Raw genomic sequence first — 23,584 nt, forward strand, 5'->3', positions numbered from 1 at the left:
TTTCTACTTTCGTGACCTTTTTCTTATCAAAACTATGATCCCACAAACAAACTTTGAGTCCGCTTAGAGGATCATAATTTTTAAAGTTTAATGACGAATATGGAATATTTACTTATAAACCTCACACTAGCAAGTCCAGGAATATATTCTATGAATTAAATGAGAAAAAAATAACAAGCTATTAGGTATATAGTGTTAAATTGGTTCATTTGAAGACAGTGAGTGAAGTGAGATACATTTTTGTTGGACGCATACAAAATAAAAAAAAATTTGTCCGTTTTCCTTTAATTTATGTCTTATTTCTTATTTGATATGGATTATGTACCTGATTTTATGGTAAAAAAAACTGCATTCAAAATACTATTTTCCTATTTATTTGTAATAGTTTGCCAACTAGAATCTTTCTTTCCTAGACTATAAAAAAGGAGGAAGTATTTTTAGTAGTAGCAGAAACCTACATTTCTTAAATTTTGTGTCCACATACGGAAAAAGCTTCAACAATTCAATCAAAAATATTCTTATCTACATAGCTATAGTAAAGAAAAAAACTACATCAAACAAAAAAGTCTCTTTATAGACTTGTGCAAAAGCTTTTTAATAAAAAGCTTAATACTTGTGGCCTTACAATACAATATTGTGAGTTTAATCATTTTTTTTAAGACAATTTAATTTTGGATTTTGCCAAATTTTTAAACTACCAAATTAATTTTTTTTTTATTTGTAACGATTCAAATACAGTTTGAAAAAAAAAAATGGCAAAATATCCAAAGTACTCTTCTCATCACAAAAATGTATTGTTTGTTTGTAGGTCATACAACCCATATGCAAATACGAGACTTGTGATTTTATAAATTTGTAGGTAGACCACTTACTTACCCCTCCCCTACTTTCATATAACGTCACTAAAAAAGCTCCCAAATATATATCATGATGTGAAGCTTTACTTAAATGACGTGTTTTCAATACAGATTTTGACAGCCTTTGAAATATCAAAAATTATCTCCGCCACATTCATACCACCACAATCATTCTTTGAGTATATTTATTTAGTTTAATAGTTGACTGACTACATAGTGGAAGCAGGAGGGAGCATTGGCAATTAATTCAGATATACATATTGCCACTGTCACTGCCACAATCCACAGCCACTATACAAATTCGCTCGCCCACGTATCCTATAATATCGTAGCTTGTTTGTTTTTAGTACCTGGCACATTGTCTCGTTGGCTTTGCGTCGCGGAAAAACATTCACGTTCCGATTTCTGTGAAGGCCAAGGTGGAATGTTCCGTTCGCTAGAATTTCCTGTCATTCCAATTCATTTGTAAGATTCGAATTTTATATAGTTCGCACTTAGCATTCAAGCGGTCGCGTCTTGTTTATAATATCTTACCGCTAACTAGAAAGAATCGTAGACTATAATGGCTTCGGCTGGCACAAGTGTTCCACCACCAGCAGCAGCTGCTCCTCCTCCACCACCACCCCCGCCAGCGTCGACAGCTGGAAAAGGAATACCATCAAAAATTTACAATGCATTGATTGGAAGAGTTGATAAAGTTGTGCCAGATAAACTGCGTCCGCTATGGCAGCATCCCGCAGGTAGGTTACGCACGATTAATATGGGAACGAATAACCTGTTCTCCATGTGATATTCACGTGGGATCAGAGATGTGATTGTTTGCTGATGAAGATTGTATTTTCATTTGCAGGTCCTAAGACAGTATTTTTCTGGGCGCCAGCATTCAAATGGGTAAGTGCGGAAATTCAATAGACTTACATAATAAATTATTTTTTGCTCAAGGTCGGTTGAATTTTTTTGTTTGCATAATCTATGTCATAATGTTGTATTTGGGGAGAAAATAGAAATATTTTATACGCAATTTATTGTTGGGAAAAAGCGTTGTTGATGTCAGACAGATGATAACCTACTGCTATCTTTTTCTTTCTATTCGATTTAATTATGCGATAAGTTATTGGTAAAAAAAATCCCCATTGATTAAAGATTATCAGTTTTATTCATATCTACAATAGACATAACTATCTTACATTTACTTTTCAAATCACTTCACTGATAAGCGACTATCTACTATCTACTTAATTAACTTCAATGCATCAGTTAATATATTTTTTCCGGAGTAGATGTATGTATTTATTTTTTTTTATAAGATAGCTACTGTCATCAACATATACGAATAAAATACTTCAATAAAGATTGTATCGTATGCAATGTTCAAATACCCATGCCCAGGTATTTTGTTTTTAATTAAGTCTAGCACGCTTGTGGTGCTGTATACTTAATGCACGATATTCAAATTAATTTGAGTTTTCGAGCGACCTGTTGCATTAAATGTAGACAATTATTTAATAGTTTATTTGCTTGTGGTTCCATAATGGAAGTTGGTTTCTCGTTTACAAACGATAAATGCACTTTGGAATAGAGACTTTAAATCAATAAAGAAATTATGAAGATAGGCATACGGGGTGTTCCAAATTAAAAAATACAAATAAAATTAAATGCTCGACTAGGTTGCACAAACTTGCTCCTATGGTAAATGTAACTTATAATGTTAAAGTTTTTTTTATGTTAGAAAATAATTTAAATTATTTTTATTTTATTTTCTATTGCAATAATCAAAATTCAAAAATTTGGGGATGTTCCTCAATGAATTATCATATCAACGAAAAATTGAATATCGTTATAAAAGTTAAGTTTCGAGTTAAAAATTAAATATGTGAAAAAAATCGATAGAATTGTTTTTTTTTTTTTTTTCATATTCGTCGCCTTTCAATGAAAACTCCCTAAGTCCATTTCGACTTCAGTTACATTTTCCGAGTTACCCAATAACCAAAGCTTTATTTTTCAATTGTAGCAAAGCAATTATTTTACCGAAATGTTAACGAACACGTAGATTAGACCTACAGTACACATAATAAGGTAATATACACAGTACACATAATAAGGTAATATATTCCGAACGTTGTCAAAATTTGTTTGTCAAAAATAGGCACCAATCTGTCAGGTCGGCCTTTAATTTTTATATTTCAATCGCAGTAAACAGGAAATTTGTTTTTGTTTTAATTTATAAAATGTCATTTGAAAAAATTATAAATTGAAATAAAAACAATTTCTTCGTGTTTCTTCGCGGAAAATGGTCGATAATTTTTGAAAAATTAGTGGTGTGCGTGGTTTTTCGGTTTTTGTGCGTTTTTCGTCGGTAATTTGAAGCAATTAAGAATTCGGTAGCTGACATTGGTCGCCAAATTGTCATGTTTTGACAATTTGGCGACCAATGTCAGTTCGGAATATATTACCTTTTTATGTGTACTGTGGATTAGACCATTTTTGAATTTTTAATATTGGATAACCAATTTCTAATGCGATTTCTCAAAAAGTGAAAAAAAGGACTTAAGGAGTTTTCATTGAAAGGCGACGATAAGGAATATAGGTACATATAAACATGTAGTAAAATTTAGTGAGATTTTCTTTCCAAGACTTAACACTAAATAATTAAACGTTTTTAATAAAACAAATTAATTTTTAACCCCATTTGAATCATTTCAGTTTTTTTTTTTACTGAAAAAAAAAAAAATGCATTTCAACGTTTGTAAATAGTATTAGCTCAAAAGTTTAAAAATGCAATATATTAGATGCTAGTACAATAATGATTTTTACTTGCGATATAGGTACTATAGGGCAAGTTTAGGATTCGTAAAAAAAATCGAACTCGAGATAACAATTTTACATGACATTACGATGATGGAGAATGCCAAAAAAGTGGGTCCGGCAATTCTGTCTGTCTGTCTGTCTGTCTGTCTGTAAGAACCTCGAGCTACAGCCTAAACTACTGGAGCTATTTTCTTCAAACTTGGTAGTTAACAGTTTTTTGCTGATTCCCTAGAGGAGAAATTGAAATTTTTTTTTTTAGGACCAAAACTAACGGTACCTGTCATGTAACGGAAATACAAAAGTTAATTTTTTTCAAAAACGGCTCTAACGATTTTGATTAAATTTTGTGTGTGTAGTAAAGCACATAGAAGCTTTCTTTGGAAATAAAAAAAATATTTTTTCTACAGTTATTAACTGTACCTGCCATAGAACGGTTTTTTTGATTTATGAATTTCTCGTAAACTACAAAACAGATTTCGACCAAAATTTTTGTACAGAAAAGTTTAAGCAATTATTTTTTAAAAAAATTTAAATTTTTCAAAAAACACATTTTTGGATTTTTAAAAAATATTTCAAATTTTTTTTTTGAAAATTCAATTTTTTGAAAACGGGTCGGTGAAAAATTTTGAAATTCCGTTTTTAGGTGTAAATTAATTATTTCTTCGAAATGGCATACCAAGTTTTTTTTTTTTAAATGTTAGAAAATTTTTATATATAAAAAATTATTTAAAAAAAAAACCGCTCTAACGATTTTCGAAAATTTTTTTCTGAAAATTCCTTTTTATACAAGAAATAAAATGGCATACTTATTTTTTTGTAAAAGATCATATAAAACGGTATTTAATTATTTATAAAATCAGATTTTATTTTTTTTTTTTCACCACTTATGAAATTCCGTGAAAATATCAAATTTTAAATTTTCCTTTATTTTTATGAATGAAAAGCTTTAACATTAGACTAACTTTTACCATAAGAGCAAGTACGTGCGACCCCAGTCGCGCAATTTATTTTCTTCTGAAGTGCAATCAGGAAAATAATAAGATTTGTTTCAAGAGTTTCTAATTTTATTTTTGTGAAAAATTTTAAAACTAAAAGGGAAAAAATCCAAGTGACTGTATTTCCCTTAACAATTGTCGTAGGTATTGGAATTTTATAAAAAGGATTTAAAGCTAGAATTTTCTCGTTTTGAGATATTACATATAGCAATCTTCGCTTTCAGCTCAATTCAATATTAAAATACCAATTTTTTTCTATTTTTCCGGTTTTGGTTTTTTTTTTCTAAAAACTTTCCAACTTAACTACTAGATTGGACAACTTCTTCATTCAGCTACGATGAGATATTGAACTTTGAATGGAAAAAGATCTTTTTGTCTTTAAACACCAATATTTTGCAATGAATTTCACACAAAAATTCAAAATTCGAAAAACAAATATAAATTTTTTTTGCATTAATAATTTGAAAAATCAAGAAAAAAGTTTTTTTTTAGGATAATCTGACCAAAAGTTGGAATTATCGAGAAAGCCATTAATGTTTATTGTGCCTTTTATTATTTTATATGTCCACAAAAAAATTTCATTTAAATCATCCTGCCGTTTTTTTGTTTTTTTTTTTTATTAATTTTTTGCAAAAAAATTAAAGGGTCAAGGTTTTGATTTTAAATGATCATAATTTATAATCTTTAACAAAAAGATTTTTTTCACTTTTTTGTGCATTTCAATTTATAAGAGTGTTATTATTTCAAACATATTTATCAAAAATATGCTTTTAAATAATATTACCTGCAAAAATGTATTCCATTCTTTTTTTAATTTAATCCTTTTTAAGAAATCGAAAGATATGGTTTTTGAAAAATTTAGTACTACCACTTCTATACAAACAAATATTCGTTAAAATCGGTTCAGTCGCTTTTAAATGAGAAATCAAGAAATTAAGTGGTAAAACGAAAGCTTTTACATAAATAGTTTTAATATTTCAAAAGGTCGAAAACGACTACAATGATGCTCTAAATGATTCTATAGCCCAGTAAATTTTAGGCATTTTTTAACCCCAATCTGCGGAAAAATTCCTACTGGGCTCGATTTTAGTATAGATCTTCGTTACGGCATTGTTATGACCTACGAGCAACAGGTCACGAGATATATGCGAAAAACTGATTTTCGTGACCTTTTGACCTCTATAACTTCTAACGCGGACGCAATATAAATGTCGATTTTTCACATCTTCATAACAACGCCGTAACGAAGGTCTATACCAAAATCGAGCCCAGTAGGAATTTTTCCGCAGATTGGGGTAAAAAATGCCTAATTCTGTATGCCAAAATATTACTTAAAAGGTTAGGCAGTAAATCTTTGTATATAAACTAGTAAAACAACCGTATGCAGCAGATTTGAGATTTGGTAAAAATCCTTAGAACGTTAGATTCCGCACAGAAATATTTTCGAAATAGAAACGTATTTTTAAGATTCGTTTGAGTGTCGCGTGCTGTTAAGCTACTTTTTTTTACTGTATATTCCTTGTAGTTATTTCTATGAACGCTTGATAAAAAAAACATTAAAAAATCCATTTAGTATCAAAACAAAAATAAATAAATCGACTACAAGAATATACATAACATAAAAAAAAACTTTTAACAATTGATTGTTAATTGTTTGACAAATTTCTAATAATATTGTTGTTTTAGGGTCTTGTGATCGCTGGTTTGAGTGATTTGGCGAGGCCAGCAGATCAACTATCAGTACCACAATGTGCGGCTTTAGCAGCAACCGGAATCATTTGGTCACGGTACTCACTTGTCATCATTCCCAAAAACTATAGTTTATTCTCCGTCAATGTATTTGTTGGAGGTGTTCAAGTTGTACAACTCATTAGAGCTTACAATGCCTCCAAGGAAGCAAAATAGAAAGCATGCCAAATATATTAATAAGTCTACAAGGTAAGTAAAAACAAAAAATATTACCATCCCGAAACATTAACTTTCATATTTTTTTTTATTCCAGATAAACATCACGTTAAATATCTTATAGTTATCAAATTTGCGTGTTCTTCTATATGTGATGATTAAATTTGTAAATAAATGAGTATACAATCAAAACGAAAAATATATAAAACGTAGATTGTTTAACAATGATGAAGCACAATTTAACGGTACTTTAATTAATTCTTAACTTGTTGATTGATTATACAAAAGTGTGCTTAGACCAATATAGAAATTAGATTATAAAAAAATTTACGAAGCAACGATTTAATTGTTGTATCTAAACTATATTTACATAAACTTGTGATTAGGTATTATAAAAACCCAATATCATAGATTTATTTATCTATCTTGCCTGTAGTGTGCAAATCTGTGAATATATAAATATTAGATATATGTACATATAAATAAGATGGCGCTACAGTCTGGGTCGCAATTGGCCTATATTATCTATTAGATACAAAGTTAAAAATAAGAATAATGTTTATTGTAAATAAACAGGAAGCAACAACTGTGAACAATAAAATAATTCAGAATTAAGAAACAGAACATTTTTTTATTTTGAATTTATTTGGAATTGATTTTGTTGCCTTTTTAAATACTTTACATATGGGAAGCTGATCTTTACATTGAAAATGATTAAATATTTTGAAATATTTTTCAATGTACTTTAAGTTTCAAATCTGCATGCTAGTAGTTACTAATTCTTACACAATGCCTGAATGTTAAGCTTGAAAAACGTATAGGTGCTATAAACCAGAAGGTAAAAAAAGCTTTTAAACGCTTTTTATTTTATTTCAATACGACATATTTTCAAAAATGCCTAAACATATCAGAATTTGGTTTTGATCCCTAGAGTTTTTGAGCGAGTGTATGAAGCTATACATAACATAATACATAATTGTGTGTCCTAGTAAAAATAAAAATTTAATTTAAAAAAAAATCTTTAATCTTTAAATTGACATAGATACAATTGCACTAGGTATTACTAAACATCACGTTAACAATCACGACAGTACACCGGGGTGTATGCGTACTATTTTATTTGTTTATTGTTCTAATACACTTCTTTTCAACAGAATAAGTACACAACTTTGCAAATTATCAGTATTTGATGTTTCTTCACAGTGTATGTAATGTATGTGAAATAACGATTTTTTGCTGTCAACTCATTGTTCAAGATGTTACCAAAATCAACGAAAAGAATCATTAAAAACGATTATTTTTTTACTTTGATTTTTTTGTTTCAACAGAAAAGGTACAGGTACAGAATAATGAAAAGTACTGCATAGAACAAATTTAAACCATTTTTATACTAAAAAATATGTTATTTATTATTATGTATTAAGAAAGAGATAATGTAGACAACTATACACATTCATGTCTAATAGTAAATTTTTACTCTGTTATATATTTTTTTTATGAAATCCATCTTAATCACTTTCTAGGTTTGTTAAATGGTGGGTTAGAAGGATTTTTTATTTTCAAAGTGATAATAACCTTTGTTATCTTTTCTATAATCCTTTCGTTTTTCATATGCACCTCCAAAGAAAAATTATAAGTAGAGTTTTCGGTGCAGTGCAATAACACCCGCGGCAATAACCCCTGCAGGTGTTATTACCCAAACGAAAAGGAAATATCCCCTGCAGGCTTTATTTCCTTTTAAAAGTGGCAATATTTTGTGTCAGAGACCAAGGCCCGCAAATTTATACATATATTCGAAATAAAAACCAATAATTTTCTTTTTATTATACTTTAGCTTTAGTTTCATTTAAAAGTGCTTTATTTTAAATTTTAAATACATGTGTAGGTGTATAAAATAAATTTTAATAAACCCGAAAATTCCATGTTAATATTCCAGTAATACGATCATTTTCACTGCTGTTCTCTGATGAGTACACTAGGGCGTATGAGTTCTTTTTTTTTCTTGTACGTCTTCAATCTTTTTTATAAATCAATTCAGCGATTAAATAAAACTAGAGGTACTAACAAATCACAGAAAAAATGTTTTAATAATCACTCAAACAAGATAGATAAGGATTTTAAAACTTTAAATTAATTTTTTGAAATTCTATTTTTTAGCTTAAATTTAATAAAAAAATGTCTTTTAAATGACTAAAACAACTTGTTAAAAATGAATTTTAAGGAGAAATTTCATCGTAACTACGTTTAAATAATGTTGAAATCTTTAATTTTTAAAGGCTGTTGCATTTTTCTTGTCTGTGAAAAATGTAGGTATGCTGCATTGAATTGGTACCTATTTACTTTATCGCTATTCATAATTAATTCATCGAATTTTTACAATTAAAGATAGAAAACTTATAACTTTTGAATTCTTTAAATATAAATTTAAATATTTGTTAAACAGAACTTTTTAAATATACCTAACTGCGAAAAATTTCATGTTTAATATCTATAACTTATATCAACTAATTTGTTTCATGAACGAGGATTTCGACAGGTTTTAAAACATAACCATTTTTGGTTTTTATGAGTGTCAAGCTTTATACAAAGCTTGTTTAGTGAATTAAATTTTAAGGTAAATAAACAACACTCGCAAATAAAACCAATCTAACCAAAACTTAAAATTCTTATACATTTTAGAACTACCTAGTTGGGATGACTAGATGACTATTTCATTGCACCATAGATACATACCTAGATTATGTATGTATATTTTCACATTCAAGTTTTGCTTTTTGATGTTTAATATGACATCATAGTTGGATTGAATCGATTAAAAATTATAAATGATGTTTACGTCTGAAATGGATAACAAAACAAAATAAAACAAATAAATAAATTATAATATGTATTTTAGTAAAATCTTTAAGACACTTTCACTTTCAGTTCAGTTTTTGCGACTTTGGTGGCTGTCCAAACCTAACCAGACAAATTGTCTGCAAAGTTCAGGGGTCAATTACGTATGGTCACTTTTTTTCCCTATCTTTTTCTACTAACTGAATAGAGACAGAAATAGTTAAAACGTTAACGTATGATCGTAATCGTGTGCCGTGATTCGACCCCAGGATCGTAAAAGAAAAGAGATAACCTCAATTATCCTGCTATCAGACTCACTTTAATCATTCAATTCTATGCAGCACCTTAAGGTGTTGAAACAAAAACCGAAGGATCCTATTACTTGGCTCCTTCAGACTTTTGGATTTCCCTCGCAATCAAGGGGCACGGTAGTGCCCAGCCAAGTTCTCTAGCAACTTTGGCACTACACCCTTATTTACAGGAAACAACTCAGGCCATTTTCGACCCCCCTCTAACTTCCACACCAAAGATGCTAGAAATTTCAAACTCACTACATTTGTTGAGCTGGTCAAAACCAAACACCTCCTACGATGAGTAGTTTCTGACATATAGGGCTTCAAAAATCGCAAAAACCGTAAAAATGGAGAACTTCCCGATATCGTAGAAACTTGAAATTTTACACGGTGATAGGACTTGTGGTGCATACAAAGGAAAAAATCGAAAATTTGAGATTTTCAATTCAGGGGGCGTGGCATCCGCCCATTTCAGCTGAATTTTCATCAAATATTATGGAGCACTTCTGATTGTCGTAGAATCTTCAAATTTGGTAGAATGGTAGAGATGGTAGTTTATATAAAGGAAAAAATTCAAAGTTTGAGAATTTCAGCCAGGGGGCGTGGGAACCGCCCATTTCCTCTGAATTTTCATCAAGTATTATAGAGCACTTCTGATTGTCGTAGAATCTTGAAATTTGGTAGAATGGTAGAGCTGGTAGTTTATACAAAGGAAAAAATTTAAACTTTGAGAATTTCAGCGAGGGGGCGTGGCAACCGCCCATTTCCGCTGAATTTTCGTCAAATATTATAGAACACTTCTGATTATCGTAGAATCTTGAAATTTGGTAGAATGTTAAAGCTGGTAGTTTATACAAAGATAAAATTTAAAATCTGAGAATTTCAGCCAGGGTTCGTGGTAACCGCCCATTTCTAATGAATTTTCATAAAATATTATAGAGCACTTCTGATTATCGTAGAATCTTGAAATTTGGAGAATGGTAGAACTGGTAGGTTATACAAAGGAAAAAATTTAAAATTTTGAGAATTTCAGCCAGGGGGCGTGGCAACCGCCCATTTTCACTGAATTTTCATCAAATATAGAGATTTTCAATTCTACAGCCATACTTTGCAAAAAGTAGTGAAATCACAACAAAAACATTACTGTTAAAAAAAGAGCCAAGTTCTCCTATGTTGAAATTATGCTGGCACAAAAAGTATTGAGATGTAAAAGTGTACCAAGTTCTAAAGTTTGGGTTCAAATTCGCATCAGTAAAATTTTGATTGTTTACTTGGCAATTTTTGAAATAACTTTAAAAATCGGTAATTAAGAGAAAAATTGTCAAGAGAACAATCAAAATGTTATTGATACGAATTTGAACCCAAACTTTAGAACTTGGTACACTTTTACATCTCAATACTTTTTGTGCTAGCATAATTTCAACATAGGAGAACTTGGCTCTTTTTTTAACAGTAATGTTTTTGTTGTGATTCCTATTATCCGAACTATCTATTCAGATACAATTTTTTTGAAGTTCAGTTTCTGTAACCGGACACTATCACAAAATGAGACGGTTTTGTTCAGTCCCCAATTATTAGACGAACGAAATTAAACCTTTTGTATGGAAATTTGTTTAAACTCGTTTCAGAACCAATTGTGTTTATTAGACTGATTCAAAAAATTTTTTTTTTTTTTGTTCAAAGCATTGTTGAAGATATTGTTGGAAATGACGAAAAAAAAATACTGTAAAAGTTTCAGCCCTTAATGTTAACATTAAGTACCGCCGCATCGCAATTTTCTATTTCCCATACGATTTGTATGGGAAAGATTGTGTATTTGTGCTTAGAATTTTGTATCTTTTTAATGGTTCATCCAAAAGGCTTGACAAAAAAATTGTCCGCTCTACAAAAAAGCTCTTATTAATTTTTTTGATTTACCCCCGCGTTTCGAAGTTATTCAACTTTAAAATATAAAAAGTAATTTTTTCTCATTTTTTTCCGATTTTTTGACGAAATTATTATGTTTTTCAAAAAATTTGGCAAAATTTTCGAATATTTGTATTCTATGTTGTGTTTTGGTTTCACAGATCTTTTTATATAACTCTCAAACCCCTAAAACTATCATATTAGATTTCTTCAATAAATTCGAATTATTCATTTTTTCAACTAAAAATTATTTTAATTAATTTTTCGCGTCCGTTTTTTTTTTAATTTCATAAATGCAATCTTGTAGAGCGTGCAATTTTATACAAGAAAATGATTAAATCTAGCCTTTTTGATGAACCATTAAAAAGATACAAAATTCTAAACACAAATACACAATCTTTCCCATACAAATCGTACGGGAAATAGAAAATTGAGATGCGGCGGTACTAAATGTTAACATTAAGGGCTGAAACTTTTACAGTATTTTTTTGTCATCATTTCCAACAATATTTTCAACAATGCTTTGAACAAAAGAAAAAAAATTTTTTTTTGAATCAGTCTAGTGTTTATACTGCATAGGTTCCAGTCAAATAAAATAACTTAAATTTTTAACATTAATTCTATATGTAATACTAATTTTAATTTAAAATTTTTTTTTGGTTTTGTTTTATTTAAAATTTTTAAATAAAACAAAACCAAAAAATTCCTCTTATATTCCAGATATTGAATACAAACACTCAATCCGTAAATTTATGTTTACTTTTACAAAATTAAATACAAATTCAATCACGAATCTAGGAATTATTAAAATTAAATACTTTTTTTGTATTTCCAACCGTCTTGTTCTCCCCCATATCTTTAACCTTTTCAACACCCCACAATGACTCGCGTGTTGTCTTTTATCACTTGATACATCTAGAGACTAGTACAAGACACTCATGATTGACTACCTAATAATGTAGATAAAATAAAAACAGCCCACAATCTGTCTGCATAAAATAATATGTCCCATACTTTACCATTATAATTATGTTTCCGTTTCATACACAAACCTTTTCTTATTGGGGTTGATCCAGCATAGAAACAAATTCAAGCAAAAAAAACAAAACTGAGTCACCTTCAGTCATGCTCTGAATACAACGAGTCTTATTATGATTCATAGCTTTAAAACAAAATCATTAAAAAAACTACGCTGTTTAATTTTGAAATCTCATTCAACTCTATAACTGAAACTTGTACCATGCTAAAAGGTTAAGACAACTTAAATTCAAATAAAAGGAAAACAACTATTTTTTCAAGTAAAAATCATGTTTTTTTTATATATTTGTTAAAGTTGGTAATTTTGTTTCCATTAAATATTCACATAAAAGCTTTGACAATTAAGTAAAATACAAAACAAACAAATAAACAATTTCAATGAGTTGTTCCCAAAAAATTTTGTATTATAGACTATAGAGAGAGAGGATGAGACAACGGATTTCGTGTCTCATCTATAAGTAAATGATTCCGATTTTCTTAATACATATATTGATTTCCTTAAAATTTACATGAATATGGACTTAGATTTTTGAATTTTTGTTATCTAAAATGTTGAGTTAAAAATCTGTTGGTTAGTATTCGTTAGATGATGAGTTTTGTTTAGTTTGTTAGATGATGTGCTTTTGAATGTTATGATCTTAGAAATATATTTAGATTGATTTGGACATATTTTGTTTTCAGATAATTACAACTGAATTTTGATCTTTTGTTTTGTAAATACATTAAATAAGTAGAATATTATTATATAATAAATAAAAGCAGAGATTAAGAGAATAAAAGCTAACATCAAAATGAGCGCAACTACAAACAGAAATCTTATAAAAACGAGAGAGAGACATTTTCCGAAAGATACAATAATTATTAAAAAATTTAGACATAACCGCTTTTAAATGCAATTGAAAGATTAAGCGACTTGACTTAGAAAAAAGCCAAAGCCCTTCACCAAAATCCTCCCGATGAGAATCCACCAGGTGGAATTCGTCCCTTTGACTGTTGACTGTCATTGGACGACGATGAAACATCCGATGTTGGAGACTTCTTGGGCTCTGACGACGGCTTTTCTACCTGTGCCGATTTAGTTGTTAATTCTTCACGAATTTTTTCAACAACTTTATTTGGATCTTCCGAATTCATGCACGCATTCATGTTGGAAGAGTTCTGTTGGTTGTATTTGGGACGTGGTGCATTAACTTGGGTGTCCACGTCGCCGAATATATTGGTGTGACCACCGCCTGGTGGCTTGAGAACACGGCTTGATGGACGGGCACTGTTGGTAAGACCGATTTTAAGCTCAGTTGATGTCATGGTTAGTTGATTTTTTTTTCTTTTTTGTTTTACTTTGTGTTGTTACTGAAAGTAATAGCAAAAAAATAATAGGTATAAAATGAGAACAAAGAATGTAAAAATAAACGACGCGCCACACAAAAGGTGAGTGAGTATAGAATTTACTTTTCCACGATTTCACTACAAAAAGTTAACAGATAAAAACAACAAAAAAATGTAATGAGGCTACGACGACGAAGACCAACTATGACGATGATGATGACGTGAGCCTACAGACCAAAGTGTTGTTGCGATTTATGAGAAACGCACATCAACTGAAAATCTGGCGAACGGAACAAAGCAACAGCAAGTACAGAAGACACGAAAAAAAAGAGCCCACCAAATGGCCCCTACTGAGGTGTGTGCTATTTTAGTCTACGTACATATAGATTGTGCTGGATGAGGAGTGCATTGCTTTGCTCTGGCAAAAATGTATTTATGGGATGAGAAATATATAAATGGTCGATTTTAACATCTCGACAAAGCGCAACGACAACTAGATACGGCATTAAATGCCTTTTTGTCTGTGGTTCTATTAAAATTGGATAATTTTAAAGAAGTTTCAAAAAAAGCACATTATCTCTGACCAAAAAAGCAGATGTATCCAGTTAAAATTAGATTAACGAGACATACTGGCTCTGGCAGACATGCAAAAAAATTGCAAAAAAAAAAATCCCCGAAATAAAAAATGTTGAATCATAAGAAAATTTGATGTACTTACAGTTAAAAGATTTCTGTATTTTGTCTCGGTTTTTTAAGTCAAGATTTAAAAAGTTTAATATGCAAATTTAAAAAACGGCTGAAAACCACACCTAGGCACACACAATTCAGTTGAAGAAAAGAATAAAAAAACCTTCACCTCTGCTTCTTCTTCAGGCTTTAACTGTGTATTATTTTAAACAAAAAAGAAATCGGCTTCGGCTGGCTAGTTCGGTTTTTGGTTCGGTTTTTTTTTGGTGTTGCACTTTTTTTTGTAGGCAAGAATGACAGTTGGACTGGAAGTGGCTGGAAATGGCTTGCGCGCCAGGAATCTTTTTGAAGGCAGCGTTCAATGAAACGGTTTAAGTTGTTAAAAGTTTGAATTTAAAAATCTTCGAATGCGTTATTATGGAAGTATCCTGTGAAAATTATATCTTTTTGCTTTTCTTTTGGTTGAAGTACTAATATTTTAAAAATTATTTGCTGTGAAGTTTTTGGCAAAAAAAAATAATTAGATAGAATAAAAATATAAAGTGCTTTTTGTAAAGTAGTTTTTAAAGTGGTTTTACATTAAACATTGTTCTGCCCAACCAACATTTTTGCTTTCGAGTTTCGAGCCCAAAGGGCTATTCGCACCTATAAAGCTGGTGCTTACCCACGGTAAAAAAATTATCAGTAAAAGCTGATATTTATACTTCTAAGAAATTTCTTAGGAGTGTCTTATAGTGGGATTATAGGTGCGATGAAAAATTCTCTGTAAAGCCTGGTACGCTGCTCGCGCTAAATTTTAGCTCCCATACAAATTATCGATAAATTTTAGCTGAGCTAAAATGGATCCCATACAAATTATCGATAACTTGTATGGGAGTTTTATCTCGGCTAAAATTTAGCGCGAGCAGCGTACCAGGCTTAAGCATTAAATAAAGCTTCTCTGGAGTTCTGTATAGTGTCACACTATAATGATGTTGGGAAGTGCTAATGGTGCCACAATATAATGAAATTAATTGGGAAGTGTTTGATTTTTATTCACACTCAAAAATTCTTGAGTGCGTTATTGTAATTATTTTGTATGTTAAATCTCGAGATTTATTTTAAATCTACTTCGCTAAATCTCAGATTTGGGTTCAGCTACCCTAAATCTAAGATTTTCACCTACCTTCAATCCGAGATTTAGAATAAAACTCGAGATTTAAGCCTTAACTACATTGGCCCAAAAAGTGAAAAAGTACAAAAGTGAAAATTTTCAAACGCATTTTTGTATAGTTTTTCGAGCTGAAAAATTAAAAAAAAATAATGATGCAGAAAGCTTATTTTTTGGTTTAAGCCTGGTACGCTGCTCGCGCTAAATTTTAGCCGAGATAAAATTCCCATACAAGTTATCGATAATTTGTATGGGATCCATTTTAGCTCAGCTAAAATTTTTCGATAATTTGTATGGGAGCTAAAATTTAGCGCGAGCAGCGTACCAGGCTTTAAAAAACAATTTTTACTATACCCTTTTTCACGAAAAAATTGCGATAGCCAGAAAAAAAATATTTTCACTTTTGCACTTTTTCAAAAAGTAGTGTATGTAGTTAAGCCTTTACAGCTTAACTACAACGGCCACTTTTTGAAAAAAGTCAAAAAGTGAACATTTTCAAACTCATTTTGTGACAGTTTTTCCGACCACAAAATTAAAAATAATGATGAAGAAAGCTTATTTTTCGGTTTAAAAAACAATTTTTGTAGTTTTTTTTTCCAAAAAAAAAATAGCACTAGAAAGAAATAAAAAAATTTTACTTTATTTGTAAATTTCCCACTTTTTCACTTTTTAGGTCATTGTAGTTATGGCTTTATGCTAAATCTACTTAGCTTAATCTCGGATTTAGGGTAGGTGGAAACGTAGTATTAAATAGTTGAAATAAAATATAAAAACAGTCAAAATTGGTGTAAAATTTAAAGTATTTCTCTTTTAAACTATTAAGCCTAGTACGCAGATCACGCTAAAATTTATCTTTCATACAAATTTCCTCCAAAGATAAATTTTAGCGAGGATTTTTAGCCAATTAGTACGCAGTTCACGCGCTAAATTCGAATTCTCATCTACTACTTTTGCAAAAAGTCTCCACTCAATTTAGCTCGCGAAATAATGCTCAGCGCATTTTTTCACAGATAAATTTTGACATTTTTGTGGTTTTTGTTGTTGCTGCAAGGAATAAGAGGCAAAAAAAACCTTGGAATATATAAAAGAAGAGGAATAAAACAAAATGAGAGCGTAAAAAAGGTATTCTGCAGGTAAAAAAAATATGTAATGTAAAGGCTTAACTACATACACCACTTTTTGAAAAAGTACAAAAGTGAAAATATTTTTTTTCTGGCTAGCGCAATTGTTTTGTGAAAAAGAGTATACAAATTGTTTTTTAGACCAAAAAATAAGCTTTCTGCATCATTAGTTTTAATTTTCCAGCCCGAAAAACTACACAAAAATGCATTTGAAAATTTTCACTTTTGTACTTTTTCACTTTTTGAGCCAATGTAGTTATACCTTAATATTGAATGTAAGCTGGTATAAGTAAATGAAACTGTGATTCAGCCGTTATTTTTAAATTTAAATTTATCTTGGCTTTTAGCGAACGCGTGTAGAGATAAAAATTGTCGAGATAAAATTTAGTTTAGCGTGATCTGCGTACTGGGCTTTACCCAAGTAACAAAATTAAGCTTTCATAAGGGTCAATGCAAGCTATTTTTTGGTTTCATAACAAGAAGGACAGGTCTTATGCAAATCATTTTGGCGCATTTTACCGAAATTGCATAGGACTTTCCTTCACAGGTAATCCACAAGCTAACAGCTTGTTGCAAACAGCTTAAAATGGCCTTACGGAGGTCTTCCTGCAGAGGGTTTATCTAATGCAAAAACCGGATTACTTGCGTAGGATGAAATAATAAGGCCTTATAGAAGTGTTTGAAGGTGTTGTAGAAAATGTTGAATTTATGCATAAAAAAAAAAGAATTTATTGAATTTCATTTCATTTTTTTTATTTTCTTTTGATTTTTTCTGTTTTGCATTTTCTACATATTATTTTATTTATTTTAATTTTTTCCTATTTTGTTTCTTTTCCTTTTTTGGAAATTCCACTACTTTTTCTGTTGTTCTGAAATGATGAGAATATTATTTTAATTGAAAAAGAACACATTTTTTTATTTTCATCACATGGCCCGGCCAGGAATCGATCCCACGTACCTCTGCATACCAAGCCAGCACCTTACCAGTAGACCATATGCTCGAATATTAAAGATGGGTGGAAAATTGAGAGCTAATCGAAACCTCACATTGATAGTAGCCGTTTTTTATTATCACTTGATCCATATAGATCATTAATTAAAATGTATTACAACAACTAGATGAGATCTTGCTTTTCATCAGGATCACGAATCGTGATCTTGCTTTTCATCAGGATCACGAATCGCGATCTTGCAAGATCTCATGTAGTTGTTGTAATACATTTTAATTAATGATCTATATGGATCAAGTGATAATAAAAAACGGCTAGTATCAACATAGCTTCTCGGATAAACTTGGTTTATAAAAATAAGTTAAGATTAAAATAAAAGTCAATATAAGCCCCCTTCCATTGGATGTGGTAGTCTACTAAGTAGATTTATTACTACACATAAAAATATTTTAGATATTCCAAAAGAAAAAAAAAAGAAAAATTAAATTTTTGTTGCAAATAATAGCAGTTTTATTATTATCCCACTTGATCCATATAGATCAATAATTATTACGTATTACAACAACTACATGAAATCTTGCTTTTCATCGGGATCAAGATTCGTGCGCAGTTAAAAATATTTGTATCACTTGTCCCTATTTGTGGAACGCGGCTATTGGTTACTCTCGGAACCAAAAAATGCAACTACCCACTACCCAGTGTCTTTTCCGAATTTTAACTCAAACAAACCTTAAAACAAATATTTGTCATTTGTTGAGTTTTTTTTATGTACTTTGTGCAACATTTCACATCTGCGATTTGCCACATTGCTCACACATTTCGTCATTTTTGTCCTCTTGCGGTGTTATTACTCCAATTTCGTTGTTGACTATAAAAGGTAATTTATAAATTATCATAATTTGAATATTATTAAACAAACAATCTTAAGACAATGGCAGCCGATTCCGAAGTATTATTGGCTCAGTTCCAAGCTCTAGGCATGAGCGAACAAAAGGCCAAAGAAACTCTGAAAAATGCCAACGTTACGAGAAATTTACAATTAGCACTCAAAGAATGTGATATTACAACCCTTGGCGAAGGAGTTGGCATGCTCCTCTATCACATGGCATCCAAAATCAAACCACAAATCATTGGAGAATTGCCATTGCTCAACAAGTACATTGTCTCAAAAAAACTCGACTCTATTATGCGAATCGATGCCGCACTCGAGTATCTCCTTAAAGTTGGTCACAAAAAGGATGGAGTGAACATTGAAGAGTTCGAAAAGGAATGTGGTGTTGGTGTTGTCGTAACGCCAGAAGAAATTGATCGCGCTGTAGAGGAACAAATCCGTTTGCACAAAGATGCACTCATTGAACAGCGTTATCATTTCAATGTTGGCAAAATAATGCAGGAAGTACGCAACCAGCTTAAGTGGGCCGATGGAAAAGCTGTTAAATCCGAGATAGAAGTTCAGATTTTTGATCTACTTGGTCCTAAAACTGATGCAGATTTAAAACCCCTTCCAAAGCCCGATAAGAAGAAGGACAAAACAAAGTCGGTGGCTGCCGGTTCAGCTAAGCCGGCTGCTGATAAGAAAGAAGCAACTGAAGTTGAATCGGATGGGGCGAAGACAATCGCCGAACTCATGAAGACCAAAGTGCACTTTCATGCTCCTGGGGAGAACTATAAAACCGATGGCTACGTTGTAACTGAAAATACTGAAGCCATCTTAAAGGAACATCTGCGTCAAACTGGTGGAAAGGTACGAACTCGATTCCCCCCAGAACCCAACGGGATTCTTCACATTGGCCATGCAAAAGCAATCAATATCAACTTTGGATATGCAGCATCCCAGAATGGTGTTTGCTTCTTGCGCTACGATGATACCAATCCCGAGAAAGAAGAAGAAAAGTTCTTTATCGGGATCAAAGATATGGTCGAGTGGCTTGGCTACAAACCATACAAGATAACTCATTCTTCGGACAACTTCCAGCAACTGTACGAGTGGGCTGTGGTTTTGATTAAGAAAGGACTGGCCTATGTTTGCCACCAAACAGCCGATGAAATGAAGGGCTTTAATCCAAAGCCATCGGAATGGCGTGATAGGCCAGTTGAGGAGAGCTTGCAGCTGTTCGAAGACATGAAAAATGGTAAAATCGACGAAGGTGCGGCAACATTGCGATTGAAGGTTACCTTGGAAGAGGGCAAAGTTGATCCAGTTGCTTACAGGATAAAGTTCATTCCGCATCATCGCACAGGAAATCAATGGTAAGATCTTTACTAAGATGTTTTTTTTTTTCTAAGGCGACCATCGATTTTTGTCACTCTCATTTCAAAATTTTCTTTTGAATAACCAACAAAAAATTCCCTGAAAGTTTGGGCCCTTAAAATTAAGATTTAGCACTTGTCATTCGCGTTTGAATATACATAATACACGTAAGTTTTATAGGTCGTTTCAAATCAAAAGTCCTGACTCTGAGTTTATTTTCTCCTTTCCAATAAAATTGAGCCCAAATAAAGAAAAAACTCAATTTTACTGGCTCATTGCGACAAATTAACTCAAAAATAACAACAAATCATGCTTGTTTGAATGAAAGAAATGCTAGAGAAAAAAATAAACAAACGAAAAATCTGAATTTGTTTATTAATGATTTCTATGGTGACGACTCCAAAATAATTGAAAAATAAAAATAAAATATTTACTGCCCAATTATACAAATGAAAAGATGTGAATAGAATTTTAAGTTATGAATTGCTATCATATAAACTGGACATTTTTAGTCCATCTTTACCTAGTCCTATAACAATATCTTCGGCAAAGTTATCCCAACTGCCTTCAAATGATAAATTATTAAATAATTGTATTTTTTTTTGTATTGCCCGCGAATATGGAGTGATGCAAGCCCGGGAGACTTGCCTCCGCATTCTGAAACTAACCCAGTGAATCTCACAGACAGATCAATTAATTAAAATAGGGATATCAAGAACTGTTCTTCATTATTTTATCGTAATTTTAGAAAAAGTTCAGCTGCCTCATAAATGCTTCCTTCCAGTAAGCAATTGAGTTTTTTTATTTTTGCTCAATTTTCCATGGGACTTTTGATTTGAAACGACCTATAGAGCACTTAATTTCCTACAAAAAAGTTTTCAGAATTGAATCTTTATTATTGATATTTCTCGAGATAATAAGCTAATGTCGAATTTCTTTCAACCACTTGCAGTCGCTATTAAAATCGCTACTACAGTCGATACTTTTTGGCTGTTTAGGAAATCAAAAGAGGTAGCGATCTCATTTTGTCAATGTATTTGTGTCCAAGTCACCGATGAATAACAAAAGAATATACAAAACTTCATAGAACAAAATAACATAAAATTTGTTTACTTTGTTCACTAAAAATGATTTATATTTTACAAATAAAGCCTAGTACGCTGCTGAAGCGAAACGAAAAACTTTGAAGTCTCCAAAGTCAACAGCGAACATGTTGATAAAAAAGACCATCGGGTATTATAGCAAACTAAAAATAATAAAAATAGAAGTAAACAATTCAAGAAAAAACATCAGAAAATAAGTTTAAAAACAAAACCAAAACAAATTTAACTTCGTTCAAGATTTCGTTAACGAAATTTTGTATGGAAAATTTTGTTTCGCATCAGCAGCGTATCAGGCTTAAACAAAAATTGGCAACGAGAATCGGAATATTGTGCATTGTTTCATATATTTTCATTGTTTGGTAATTTTTAAAATCGTCAAGGAAAATCTCGTCTCGCAATATTGCGAATCAGGCATCTGGTTCTTCATTTCTTTAAAAAATTTTAGTTTGGTTTGACGTTATGCATTTGGCAAAATTGAAGTGTGTGCGAAAGTCTTTGTAAATCCGTCTGAAAAAAAAAGATTAAAAAAGTAGCGAATTTTTTTCATTGGAATTCATTTAAGGAAAAAGTAGTGACTGCAAGTCGACTGCATATCGAATTTTTGGTTCATTGGAACTCGACATAAGATTTCTTCATAACTACCGGTTTTCATAACTTTGCGTACCATGTTTGAAGTGTTATAATTTCTAAACGGTGAGTGATACAAGAAAACTTTGTATCCTAATTATTTTTAAAATAAGGTAAGCAACTAGTTTGTAGAACATAATTTTTATCTAAAACGAGAATTATCAATTATCTAAAATATACAGTTTTTAAAAAACTATTCTGACTATAATTTGATCTCATGAAACGGACCTATCCCAAGGAGTTTTCGTAGATTGTAAGCTATCTCAATACCAACCAGTGTACCAAAAATCAGCCAGTTAAAATAATTTTTCTTTGAAAATATCTATTTTTACTGTGCTACTAGATTTGAGTCGCAGTCATGAAAATCGCTAGTTATGAACGAATCTAAGCTTATTATCTCGATAATTATCAATAATAAAGATTCAATTCTTAGAAAATTTTTGTAAGAAATTCAATGCTGTATAAATTAATTCACTGGAAATCTTCAAACGCGAATTGCGAGTGCTAAATCTTAATTTTAAGGGCTCAAGCTTTCAGGGAATTTTTTGTGGGGTACTTCCAACAAAATTTTGAAATGGGAGTGACAAAAATCGATGGTTGCCTTGAAAAAAAGCATCCTAATCTTTACCTTGAGTAGTTCATAATATTTGGTGAATTTGGTTTTTAATTTAGGTGCATCTACCCGACATACGATTATACTCATTGTCTGTGTGATTCTCTAGAGAACATCACTCACTCCCTTTGCACGAAGGAATTTCAATCGAGACGTTCTTCATACTATTGGCTATGTAACGCCTTGGATATATACTGTCCAGTTCAATGGGAATATGGCCGACTTAATATGAACTTTGCTTTGGTCTCGAAGAGAAAAATCGGAAAACTCATCACTGAGGGAATCGTCAACGATTGGGATGACCCAAGGCTTTTCACATTGTCCGCTTTACGCAGACGAGGATTTCCAGCTGAGGCCATTAATAACTTTTGCGCCCAAATGGGTGTCACAGGAGCACAGATATCTGTGGATCCTTCTATGCTTGAAGCTGCTGTTCGTGATGTTCTCAATGTTACTGCACCAAGACGTTTGGTTGTACAAGAGCCACTCAAGGTAACAATTTCGAACTTCCCCCACGAAAAGGCCATCGATGTTGAAGTGCCAAACTTCCCTTCGAATCCTGAAAAAGGTACCCATCGCATTGTTCTCGATCGTGTCATTTACATAGAACAAAGCGATTTCAAATTGACTCCAGAGAAAGGCTATAGACGTCTATCGCCTGAACAATCAGTTGGTCTGAGACATGCTGGACTTGTGATCTCAGTAAGCGAGGTGAAAAAAGATACGGATGGCAAAGTTATTGAGTTGATATGCAAATGCGAAGAATCTGAGAAAGCAGAGAAACCGAAGGCGTTCATTCAGTGGGTGTCGCAGCCTATCGAAATCGAAATAAGATTATACGAATTGCTTTTCAAGCATAAAAACCCAGAGGATACGAATGAAGTTCCCGGAGGTTTCCTAAGCGACTGCAAAACAGACACCGTTACGATTTTGCGTTCGTTTGTCGATCGTGTTATTAGTGGCGTGAAAGTATACGATAAATTCCAGTTTGAAAGAATTGGTTTCTTCTCTGTCGATCCCGATACCACTAAGGATTTAATTGTGTTCAATCGAACTGTTGGCCTTAAAGAAGATGCTGGCAAAAAGTGATTTTGCGATTTGAAATAAAAAACATTTCTTA

The 23,584-nt window shown here is 31.5% G+C and overlaps 3 protein-coding genes across 3 annotated transcripts; 2 read left to right on the forward strand and 1 right to left on the reverse strand.

Moving 5' to 3' along the window:
* Nucleotides 1–1,029: 1,029 nt before the first annotated feature.
* Nucleotides 1,030–7,189, forward strand: LOC129916672 (mitochondrial pyruvate carrier 2-like). The gene is made up of 4 exons (XM_055996770.1): nt 1,030–1,597; nt 1,708–1,748; nt 6,347–6,598; nt 6,663–7,189. The coding sequence occupies exons 1-3, from the start codon at nt 1,420–1,422 to the stop codon at nt 6,563–6,565; spliced, it is 438 nt and encodes a 145-aa protein (XP_055852745.1). The 5' UTR covers nt 1,030–1,419; the 3' UTR covers nt 6,566–6,598; nt 6,663–7,189.
* Nucleotides 7,190–13,009: 5,820 nt separating this feature from the next.
* On the reverse strand, nt 13,010–15,127 carry LOC129916675 (uncharacterized). Its single transcript, XM_055996774.1, has 2 exons — nt 14,681–15,127; nt 13,010–13,986 (listed from the first exon to the last, which is right to left on the reverse strand). Exon 2 carries the CDS (start codon nt 13,939–13,941, stop codon nt 13,576–13,578), a length of 366 nt encoding a protein of 121 aa, XP_055852749.1. The 5' UTR covers nt 13,942–13,986; nt 14,681–15,127; the 3' UTR covers nt 13,010–13,575.
* Nucleotides 15,128–18,612: 3,485 nt separating this feature from the next.
* Nucleotides 18,613–23,581, forward strand: LOC129916654 (probable glutamine--tRNA ligase). The gene is made up of 3 exons (XM_055996746.1): nt 18,613–18,747; nt 18,799–20,120; nt 22,524–23,581. The coding sequence occupies exons 2-3, from the start codon at nt 18,802–18,804 to the stop codon at nt 23,551–23,553; spliced, it is 2,349 nt and encodes a 782-aa protein (XP_055852721.1). The 5' UTR covers nt 18,613–18,747; nt 18,799–18,801; the 3' UTR covers nt 23,554–23,581.
* Nucleotides 23,582–23,584: the final 3 nt, after the last annotated feature.

The sequence above is a fragment of the Episyrphus balteatus genome, chromosome 3, assembly GCF_945859705.1.
Source record: "Episyrphus balteatus chromosome 3, idEpiBalt1.1, whole genome shotgun sequence".
Taxonomy (NCBI): domain Eukaryota; kingdom Metazoa; phylum Arthropoda; class Insecta; order Diptera; family Syrphidae; genus Episyrphus; species Episyrphus balteatus.

Coding starts and splice junctions, on each gene's coding strand:
- LOC129916675 (XM_055996774.1), bottom strand. CDS start 13,941: ATGACATCAACTGAGCTTAAAATCGGTCTTACCAACAGTGCCCGTCCA.
- LOC129916654 (XM_055996746.1), top strand. CDS start 18,802: ATGGCAGCCGATTCCGAAGTATTATTGGCTCAGTTCCAAGCTCTAGGC. Junction 20,121..22,523: donor CATCGCACAGGAAATCAATG/GTAAGATCTTTA, acceptor TTTTTAATTTAG/GTGCATCTACCCGACATACG.
- LOC129916672 (XM_055996770.1), top strand. CDS start 1,420: ATGGCTTCGGCTGGCACAAGTGTTCCACCACCAGCAGCAGCTGCTCCT. Junction 1,598..1,707: donor GCTATGGCAGCATCCCGCAG/GTAGGTTACGCA, acceptor TTTCATTTGCAG/GTCCTAAGACAGTATTTTTC. Junction 1,749..6,346: donor GGGCGCCAGCATTCAAATGG/GTAAGTGCGGAA, acceptor TTGTTGTTTTAG/GGTCTTGTGATCGCTGGTTT.